Here is a 13026-nt window from a genome sequence, read left to right as displayed (position 1 = left end):
ACACACTCACTCACACACACACTCACTCACACACACACTCACTCACACACACACTCACTCACACACACACTCACTCACACACACACTCACTCACACACACACTCACTCACACACACACTCACTCACACACACACTCACTCACACACACACTCACTCACACACTCTCACTCACACACTCTCACTCACACACTGAGTAGATATGATAGAGCCCAGTAGGCTCAGGAACCTGTACATTAGTTGATTGATAGTTGAGAGGCGGGACCAAAGAGCCAGAGTTCAACCCCCGCAAACACAATTAGGTAAGTACAACTAGGAAACTAGGTAAGTACACGTTTCGTACCTCGATGGGATCATATCCAGGAGTCAGGATTCATCAACCACTTAAGTGTCCACTTGCGAAACCTGTACATCTTTTCGTATCAGAGGGGAGCTAAGATTGCATTAGATACATAGTTCACGAGCTCTGAAGCTCTATGAGGTCGTCCATAACAACGACACCCTTAGGCCGAGACCGACCTCTCAACATGTCGTAGCTCGTATACTGTCTAATACACACGAAGCCGCCACGATCAAAGAAAAGATGTAAAGGTTTCGTAAGTAGACACGTAAATACTTCATGAATCGTGGTCATGACTGTAAATATAGAGAATTAAGCAAGCTGCAATGAAGCCGTAGATTAAATATCTTCAACCCAGGATAATCTAGAGAGCCCTTGCTATAGCTAGATTAATACCACAGATTAATTGATCAACAATTTTCCTGCCATCATTGCAACGGGGTTCATTAGAGTTGCATTGATTGATTGATGATAGTTTACCCTTGTTTCATATGAGCAAAGGTCATCAATACATGACCTTTATCTACATGGCATCTTTATCCAAAGTTAAAATATCCAAAAACATGGCTTTGGCGGGCCATGGAGATTGTGAATGTTGAGCAAAACCTTTAAACGACTAAGGTAATCCATAATCCAACATCATGGTGGACTCTGATCAAAAGCACGACAAAAATGGGTTAAAATCCATAAGGATCCTGTAATCCATTCGCATGAGGCGAATGGATTACAGCGACGTGGCCGCTGATTGGAGATGGGATCACAGCAGGTAATTGTCGAAAAGTGATTGGGACCTCTAAGAGTTGCTAGTCTCCCAGAAGAGCACCACCAAGCCATGCCAATAATGCCGGAGCAGCATTAAACTAATGAGATTCACAAACATTATATGACTTAAAAATAAGGAATCAATGCATAAAAAGCACACACACACATGATGCGAATATGATGATGCTTCAGGGGTTCAGGGCTGGTGGAACCTCACCCTGAAGCAACGGTGCCAGACTGTGGGTCTATATTTGTCAGGTATTTGCCACTAGTTTCATGTTCGAAATGGATTGAGCATTTGTTCCATATCTGGCCTGCGCTATGTAATGGTTCTGTGAGAGGTATTCAAAACATGCACAAAAATAAACACGAACTCAAAAAAAAGGTGAAAAAAAATCGAATAGGTTGTTTTTGTTGGTGTAAACAATTGTTTTTATATTAAAATATAAAATATAAATATTTTAATTTATAGTAAAGAATTGTAATGCTAAAATATGAATACAGTACATAAAAATAATAATAATATATTATTATTATTATTATTATGTTATAATGAGAAAATCATTTCGGGGAAATGGAGTGACTCGAACCGGCGTTCTGGTTCCCTCAGACACCTGCCTTAGCCGACTCAGCCATGATAGGACAAAAAGCCGACCAACCTGGAACTCTACTAAATGGACTGAGAGGTTCTGGAGGCCCTGAACTAGATCCCAACCAGGGTTCGACACACAGCCCGCCTAACCCCCCCCCTACACTTCAGCCTGCAGTAATGGTATCTACACTCTTACGTCACATTTTCGAATCACAGTCTGTCTCTGAACTTTATTAAATATTCTTTATATTGTATTGGAATCTCATCCGATAAAGTCTACGGATAACACCCATAGGATTTCATTACCTTAGTATTTATTTTCAATATACAAAAGTTCTTTCATTCTTGTAAAGCCACTAGCATGCATAGCGTTTTGGGCAGGTCTTTAACCTTAATTTTTCCTGCAATACGACCCGCCAAATGGCTTAACAACCAGGTACCCATTCACTGCTGGGTGAATAGAGGCGTACAGTTAAGGATTGGTGCCAAGTCAATCCTCCCCAGCCAGGATACGAACCCAGGCCAAATCACTCGCTAAGCGACGGTCTGAAGGGAAGGAAACTATCAGGGGGGAAAGCACCAAGCCATTAGACTATATAGCATATGGAAGGGGGTCAGGATAAGGATTTGGGATGAGACGGGGGCGGGGATAGTGCGCAATTACTTGGATTAACCTGAGGTTACCTTGAGGTGCTTCCGGGGCTTAGCGTCCCCGCGACCCGGTCGTCGACCAGGCCTCCTGGTTGCTGGACTGATCAACCAGGCTGTTGGACGCGGCTGCTCGCAGCCTGACGTATGAGTCACAGCCTGGTTGATCAGGTATATGGTCGGGAATTGAACGCCGACCAGCATGAAGCGAGACCGTCGGTCTGAGTGTTTCACCACTGCGCCACGGGGACTATTTACACTCATAATTCGCCTTTAAACAACCCGTCATCTTAAAGTCGTTCCGGTACGTTACGGTATCCAACGTACCAAATACATCGTACTATGAAAAGCTTACAAAAAATTCCACAATTTAAAAGCATCAGTTGGTTGAATTACCACGGTGACTTGAGTTGGTCAATTCCTCGTTATAAACCGTTGCATTTTGTACGTTGTCGCAGGCCAAGAGAACGGGGCAGCTTTAATATCAACCGGCCATCCAAAAAAAGTATCTTTTGTTGCTGCGAATGGAAGTAAAAAAATTCTTGCAGTCTATAAAAGTCCAACTTTTGTGCTACGAAAGAAGGACACTATCAACCCTAAGCCTTCTGGAGCACATATATAGTATGTGTAGTATATGAGTATATAAGTATAGCACATATATGGACTAAATTAGCTCTAAGAAAAAGGTCTACATAGGTCTACATTAGGTCTAATTTAGGTCTAATTTATTTCTAATTTAAGTCTAAGAAAAACGTCTAAATTAGGTCTAATTTAGGTCTAAGAAAAAGGTCTAGATTAGGTCTATATTAGGTCGAACCAGCGACCACATCAACCCTAGGCCCGCAGGTCTACCTATACTGAGCCAGCTACTGAGTAGTTAATTGCTGCAGGCTGCGGTTTATGTGGTCCGTGGTTCGAGGCTGCGATTGGCCAGGTGAATGGAATGGTATTATTTACGAATTGGTAGTTAGCTGGGTACACAGGAGCACTTAGTATGCAATGTTGGTACCGTGAATGTTGGTACCGTGAGTGTTTAGTACCGTGAATGTTTGGTATCGTGAATGTTTGGTACCGTGAATGTTGGTACCGTGAATGTTGGTACCGTGAGTGTTTGGTACCGTGAGTGTTTGGTACCGTGAATGTTGGTACCGTGAGTGTTTGGTACCGTGAATGTTTGGTACCGTGAGTGTTTGGTACTGTGAATGTTTGGTATCGTGAATGTTTGGTACCGTGAATGTTAGCACCATGAATGTTTGTACCGTGAACGTTTGTACCGTGAATGTTGGCACCATGAATGTTTGCTGGTAGGAAACATTGTGTATGATATACACAACACTCCCGTATCCATACAGAAGAAGAATAACGTAAAACAAGTTTAACATAAATCGCAACAGATAACAGCAAACGTTGAAAAAAAAATAGTCTTGAGGATAACAAGAATCTCCAATATACCTCCCAGGATATCTTGTTACAAACAGCCAAGGGACTTGTTTACGGGGGGATTATCTTGAGATTATCTTGAGATGATTTCGGGGCTTTTTAGTGTCCCCGCGGCCCGGTCCTCGACCAGGCCTCCACCCCCAGGAAGCAGCCCGTGACAGCTGACTAACACCCAGGTACCTATTTTACTGCTAGGTAACAGGGGCATAGGGTGAAAGAAACTCTGCCCATTGTTTCTCGCCGGCGCCTGGGATCGACCCCAGGACCACAGGATCACAAGTCCAGCGTGCTGTCCGCTCGGCCGACCGGCTCCGACCGGCTCCGGGGGCCGGGGGGGGGGGGAAGGTAGTGTGTTGGTGTGTTTGAGTGTGGCAAGTTTAGCTTCCAACTTGGCCTCAAGTTTGGTCATATTGCTCTGACTACTTTTGTTTACCTTTGATGGCAAGTTATATAAAGTCTTTGTGAATGTTGTGAAATATTGAGTGGACTTGCCAAGTTATTTTTTTTATGCTGTGAATGTATTTTTATTTTTCCTGTTTTTTTTTTTATTGTGTTTTTTATTGTGTTTTTTTTTAATGTTTTTGGTTTTTAATGATGTAGTTTTTGTAGTTTTTCCGTATTTGTTTTTTTTATTTTTGCTTTTATTATATGATGAATCTCTTTTTAATGCTTTTTTCTGGGTTTCAGGTTAATGGTTCTTCTCCACGTTTGGCGGCTATCTGTGAACCTGTGAACTCTGTGAACCCTTGAACATCGCGGCTGTTTGTGAACCCTTGAACATCGCGGCTGTTTGTGAACCCTTGAACAACGCGGCTGTTTGTGAACCCTTGAACAACGCGGCTGTTTGTGAACCCTTGAACAACGCGGCTGTTTGTGAACCCTTGAACATCGCGGCTGTTTGTGAACCCTTGAACAACGCGGCTGTTTGTGAACCCTTGAACAACGCGGCTGTTTGTGAACCCTTGAACAACGCGGCTGTTTGTGAACCCTTGAACAACGCGGCTGTTTGTGAACCCTTGAACAACGCGGCTGTTTGTGAACCCTTGAACAACGCGGCTGTTTGTGAACCCTTGAACATCGCGGCTGTTTGTGAACCCTTGAACATCGCGGCTGTCCGTGAACTCCTCAACATCACGGGCTGCCTGTGTGAACCACTGAACATCGCGGGCTGCCTGTATGAACCACTGAACATCGCGGACTGCCTGTGTGAACCACTGAACATCGCGGGCTGCCTGTATGAACCACTGAACATCGCGGGCTGCCTGTATGAACCACTGAACATCGCGGCTGCCTGTATGAACCACTGAACATCACGGGCTGCCTGTATGAACCACTGAACATCGCGGGCTGCCTGTATGAACCACTGAACATCGCGGGCTGCCTGCATGAACCACTGAACATCGCGGGCTGCCTGTATGAACCACTGAACATCACGGGCTGCCTGTGTGAACCACTGAACATCGCGGCTGCCTGTGTGAACCACTGAACATCGCGGGCTGCCTGTATGAACCACTGAACATCACGGGCTGCCTGTGTGAACCACTGAACATCGCGGGCTGCCTGTATGAACCACTGAACATCCCGGGCTGCCTGCATGAACCACTGAACATCGCGGGCTGCCTGTGTGAACCACTGAACATCACGGGCTGCCTGTGTGAACCACTGAACATCACGGGCTGCCTGTGTGAACCACTGAACATCACGGGCTGCCTGTGTGAACCACTGAACATCGCGGGCTGCCTGTGTGAACCACTGAACATCACGGGCTGCCTGTGTGAACCACTGAACATCGCGGCTGCCTGTGTGAACCACTGAACATCGCGGGCTGCCTGTATGAACCACTGAACATCGCGGGCTGCCTGCATGAACCACTGAACATCGCGGGCTGCCTGTGTGAACCACTGAACATCACGGGCTGCCTGTGTGAACCACTGAACATCGCGGGCTGCCTGTATGAACCACTGAACATCGCGGGCTGCCTGCATGAACCACTGAACATCACGGGCTGCCTGTATGAACCACTGAACATCGCGGGCTGCCTGCATGAACCACTGAACATCGCGGGCTGCCTGCATGAACCACTGAACATCGCGGGCTGCCTGTGTGAACCACTGAACATCGCGGGCTGCCTGTATGAACCACTGAACATCGCGGGCTGCCTGTATGAACCACTGAACATCGCGGGCTGCCTGTATGAACCACTGAACATCGCGGGCTGCCTGTGTGAACCACTGAACATCACGGGCTGCCTGTATGAACCACTGAACATCGCGGGCTGCCTGTATGAACCACTGAACATCGCGGGCTGCCTGTATGAACCACTGAACATCGCGGGCTGCCTGCATGAACCACTGAACATCGCGGGCTGCCTGTATGAACCACTGAACATCGCGGGCTGCCTGTATGAACCACTGAACATCGCGGGCTGCCTGTATGAACCACTGAACATCGCGGGCTGCCTGCATGAACCACTGAACATCGTGGGCTGCCTGTATGAACCACTGAACATCGCGGGCTGCCTGTATGAACCACTGAACATCGCGGGCTGCCTGTATGAACCACTGAACATCGCGGGCTGCCTGTGTGAACCACTGAACATCACGGGCTGCCTGCATGAACCACTGAACATCACGGGCTGCCTGTGTGAACCACTGAACATCACGGGCTGCCTGTATGAACCACTGAACATCGCGGGCTGCCTGTGTGAACCACTGAACATCGCGGGCTGCCTGTATGAACCACTGAACATTGTGTCATTTCATGAGGATGGGCTGCATTAAAATGACAATAGACACCCTTACATGACACCAGACACCCCCACATGACACCAGACACCCCCACATGACACCAGACACCCCCCACATGACACCAGACACCCCCACATGACACCAGACACCCCCCACATGACACCAGACACCCCCCACATGACATCAGACACCCCCACATGACACCCTTACATGACACCAGACACCCCCACATGACACCCTTACATGACACCAGACACCCCCACATGACACCAGACACCCCCCACATGACACCAGACATCCCCCCACATGACACCAGACACCCCCCACATGACACCAGACATCCCCCCACATGACACCAGACATCCCCCCACATGACACCAGACACCCCCCACATGACACCAGACACCCCCCACATGACACCAGACACCCCCCACATGACACCAGACACCCCCCACATGACACCAGACACCCCCCACATGACACCAGACACCCCCACATGACACCAGACACCCCCACATGACACCAGACACCCCCCACATGACACCAGACACCCCCACATGACACCAGACACTCCCACATGACACCAGACACCCCCCACATGACACCAGACACCCCCCACATGATACCAGACACCCCCCACATGACACCAGACACCCCCCCACATGACACCAGACACCCCCCACATGACACCAGACACCCCCACATGACACCAGACACCCCCACATGACACCAGACACCCCCCACATGACACCAGACACCCCCCACATGACACCAGACACCCCCACATGACACCAGACACCCCCACATGACACCAGACACCCCCCACATGACACCCTTACATGACACCAGACACCCCCACATGACACCAGACACCCCCCACATGACACCAGACACCCCCACATGACACCAGACACCCCCACATGACACCAGACACCCCCACATGACACCAGACACCCCCCACATGACACCTGACACCCCCACATGACACCAGACACCCCCACATGACACCCTTACATGACACCAGACACCCCCACATGACACCAGACACCCCCCACATGACACCAGACACCCCCACATGACACCAGACACCCCCCACATGACACCAGACACCCCCCACATGACACCCTTACATGACACCAGACACCCCCACATGACACCAGACACCCCCCACATGACACCAGACACCCCCACATGACACCAGACACCCCCACATGACACCCTTACATGACACCAGACACCCCCACATGACACCCTTACATGACACCAGACACCCCCACATGACACCAGACACCCCCCACATGACACCAGACATCCCCCCACATGACACCAGACACCCCCCACATGACACCAGACACCCCCCACATGACACCAGACATCCCCCCACATGACACCAGACACCCCCCACATGACACCAGACACCCCCCACATGACACCAGACACCCCCCACATGACACCAGACACCCCCCACATGACACCAGACACCCCCCACATGACACCAGACACCCCCCACATGACACCAGACACCCCCCACATGACACCAGACACCCCCACATGACACCAGACACCCCCACATGACACCAGACACCCCCCACATGACACCAGACACCCCCACATGACACCAGACACCCCCCACATGACACCCTTACATGACACCAGACACCCCCACATGACACCAGACACCCCCCACATGACACCAGACACCCCCCACATGACACCAGACACCCCCACATGACACCAGACACCCCCACATGACACCAGACACCCCCCACATGACACCAGACACCCCCACATGACACCAGACACCCCCCACATGACACCAGACACCCCCACATGACACCAGACACCCCCCACATGACACCAGACACCCCCACATGACACCAGACACCCCCACATGACACCAGACACCCCCCACATGACACCAGACACCCCCACATGACACCAGACACCCCTACATGACACCCTTACATGACACCAGACACCCCCACATGACACCAGACACCCCCCACATGACACCAGACACCCCCACATGACACCAGACACCCCCCACATGACACCCTTACATGACACCAGACACCCTTACATGACACCAGACACCCCCACATGACACCAGACACCCCCCACATGACACCAGACACCCCCCACATGACACCCTTACATGACACCAGACACCCCCACATGACACCAGACACCCCCCACATGACACCAGACACCCCCACATGACACCAGACACCCCCACATGACACCCTTACATGACACCAGACACCCCCCACATGACACCAGACACCCCCCACATGACACCAGACACCCCCCACATGACACCAGACACCCCCCACATGACACCAGACATCCCCCCACATGACACCAGACATCCCCCCACATGACACCAGACACCCCCCACATGACACCAGACACCCCCCACATGACACCAGACACCCCCCACATGACACCAGACACCCCCACATGACACCAGACACCCCTACATGACACCCTTACATGACACCAGACACCCCCACATGACACCAGACACCCCCCACATGACACCAGACACCCCCACATGACACCAGACACCCCCACATGACACCCTTACATGACACCAGACACCCCCACATGACACCCTTACATGACACCAGACACCCCCACATGACACCAGACACCCCCCACATGACACCAGACATCCCCCCACATGACACCAGACACCCCCACATGACACCAGACACCCCCCACATGACACCAGACATCCCCCCACATGACACCAGACACCCCCCACATGACACCAGACACCCCCCACATGACACCAGACACCCCCCACATGACACCAGACACCCCCCACATGACACCAGACACCCCCCACATGACACCAGACACCCCCCACATGACACCAGACACCCCCCACATGACACCAGACACCCCCACATGACACCAGACACCCCCACATGACACCAGACACCCCCCACATGACACCAGACACCCCCACATGACACCAGACACCCCCACATGACACCCTTACATGACACCAGACACCCCCACATGACACCAGACACCCCCCACATGACACCAGACACCCCCCACATGACACCAGACACCCCCACATGACACCAGACACCCCCCACATGACACCAGACACCCCCCACATGACACCAGACACCCCCACATGACACCAGACACCCCCCACATGACACCAGACACCCCCACATGACACCAGACACCCCCCACATGACACCAGACACCCCCACATGACACCAGACACCCCCACATGACACCAGACACCCCCCACATGACACCAGACACCCCCACATGACACCAGACACCCCCTACATGACACCCTTACATGACACCAGACACCCCCACATGACACCAGACACCCCCCACATGACACCAGACACCCCCACATGACACCAGACACCCCCACATGACACCCTTACATGACACCAGACACCCTTACATGACACCAGACACCCCCACATGACACCAGACACCCCCCACAATGACACCAGACACCCCCCACATGACACCCTTACATGACACCAGACACCCCCCACATGACACCAGACACCCCCCACATGACACCAGACACCCCCACATGACACCAGACACCCCCACATGACACCAGACACCCCCACATGACACCAGAACACCCCCACATGACACCAGACACCCCACATGACACCAGACACCCCCCACATGACACCCTTACATGACACCAGAGACACCCCCACATGACACCAGACACCCCCCACATGACACCAACACCCCCCACATGACACCAGACACCCCCACATGACACCAGACACCCCCACATGACACCAGACACCCCCACATGACACCAGACACCCCCACATGACACCAGACACCCCCCACATGACACCAGACACCCCCACATGACACCAGACACCCCCACATGACACCAGACACCCCCACATGACACCAGACACCCCCACATGACACCAGACCCCCCACATGACACCAGACCCCCCACATGACACCAGACACCCCTACATGACACCCTTACATGACCAGACACCCACATGACACCAGACCCCCCCACATGACACCAGACACCCCCACATGACACCAGACACCCCCACATGACACCCTTACATGACACCAGACACCCTTACATGACACCAGACACCCCCACATGACACCAGACACCCCCCACATGACACCAGACACCCCCCACATGACACCCTTACATGACACCAGACACCCCCACATGACACCAGACACCCCCCACATGACACCAGACACCCCCACATGACACCAGACACCCCCCATGACACCCTTACATGACACCAGACACCCCCACATGACACCAGACACCCCCCACATGACACCAGACACCCCCCACATGACACCAGACACCCCCACATGACACCAGACACCCCCCACATGACACCAGACACCCCCCACATGACACCAGACACCCCCACATGACACCAGACACCCCCACATGACACCAGACACCCCCACATGACACCAGACACCCCCCACATGACACCAGACACCCCCACATGACACCAGACACCCCCCACATGACACCAGACCCCCACATGACACCAGACACCCCCACATGACACCAGACACCCCCCACATGACACCAGACACCCCCACATGACACCAGACACTCCCACATGACACCAGACACACCCCCACATGACACCAGACAACCCCCACATGATACCAGACACCCCCACATGACACCAGACACCCCCCACATGACACCAGACACCCCCCACATGACACCAGACACCCCCACATGACACCAGACACCCCCACATGACACCAGACACCCCCACATGACACCAGACACCCCCCACATGACACCAGACACCCCCACATGACACCAGACACCCCCCACATGACACCAGACACCCCCCACATGACACCCTTACATGACACCAGACACCCCCACATGACACCAGACACCCCCCACATGACACCAGACACCCCCACATGACACCAGACACCCCCACATGACACCAGACACCCCCACATGACACCAGACACCCCCCACATGACACCAGACACCCCCACATGACACCAGACACCCCCACATGACACCCTTACATGACACCAGACACCCCCACATGACACCAGACACCCCCCACATGACACCAGACACCCCCACATGACACCAGACACCCCCCACATGACACCAGACACCCCCCACATGACACCCTTACATGACACCAGACACCCCACATGACACCAGACACCCCCCACATGACACCAGACACCCCCACATGACACCAGACACCCCCACATGACACCCTTACATGACACCAGACACCCCCACATGACACCCTTACATGACACCAGACACCCCCACATGACACCAGACACCCCCCACATGACACCAGACATCCCCCCACATGACACCAGACACCCCCCACATGACACCAGACACCCCCCATGACACCAGACATCCCCCCACATGACACCAGACACCCCCCACATGACACCAGACACCCCCACATGACACCAGACACCCCCCACATGACACCAGACACCCCCCATGACACCAGACACCCCCCACATGACACCAGACACCCCCCACATGACACCAGACACCCCCCACATGACACCAGACACCCCCACATGACACCAGACACCCCCACATGACACCAGACACCCCCCACATGACACCAGACACCCCACATGACACCAGACACCCCCCACATGACACCCTTACATGACACCAGACACCCCCACATGACACCAGACACCCCCCACATGACACCAGACACCCCCCACATGACACCAGACACCCCCACATGACACCAGACCCCCCACATGACACCAGACACCCCCCACATGACACCAGACACCCCCATGACACCAGACACCCCCACATGACACCCTTACATGACACCAGACACCCCCACATGACACCAGACACCCCCCACATGACACCAGACACCCCCACATGACACCAGACACCCCCACATGACACCAGACACCCCCCACATGACACCAGACACCCCCACATGACACCAGACACCCTTACATGACACCCTTACATGACACCAGACACCCCCACATGACACCAGACACCCCCCACATGACACCAGACACCCCCACATGACACCAGACACCCCCCACATGACACCCTTACATGACACCAGACACCCTTACATGACACCAGACACCCCCACATGACACCAGACACCCCCCACATGACACCAGACACCCCCCACATGACACCCTTACATGACACCAGACACCCCACATGACACCAGACACCCCCACATGACACCAGACACCCCCACATGACACCAGACACCCCCACATGACACCCTTACATGACACCAGACACCCCCACATGACACCAGACACCCCCCACATGACACCAGACACCCCACATGACACCAGACACTCCCACATGACACCAGACACCCCCACATGACACCAGACACCCCCCATGACACCAGACACCCCCCACATGACACCAGACACCCCCACATGACACCAGACACACCCCACATGACACCAGACACCCC

The 13026-nt window shown here is 53.0% G+C and overlaps 1 protein-coding gene across 1 annotated transcript in view; it reads left to right on the top strand.

Moving 5' to 3' along the window:
- The window catches only part of LOC123749468 (uncharacterized), a gene marked incomplete in the record, with an annotated part of 443575 nt that extends 438239 nt beyond the window's left edge, over positions 1–5336 (top strand). The window contains 1 exon segment of the mRNA XM_069313236.1: positions 4467–5336. Coding sequence (XP_069169337.1) covers positions 4467–4512 — 46 coding nt within the window.
- Positions 5337–13026: the final 7690 nt, after the last annotated feature.

This window comes from Procambarus clarkii, chromosome 75, assembly GCF_040958095.1.
Source record: "Procambarus clarkii isolate CNS0578487 chromosome 75, FALCON_Pclarkii_2.0, whole genome shotgun sequence".
In the NCBI taxonomy this organism is placed as follows: Eukaryota; Metazoa; Arthropoda; class Malacostraca; order Decapoda; family Cambaridae; genus Procambarus; species Procambarus clarkii.
This window is presented reverse-complemented; position numbering and strand designations above follow the sequence as displayed.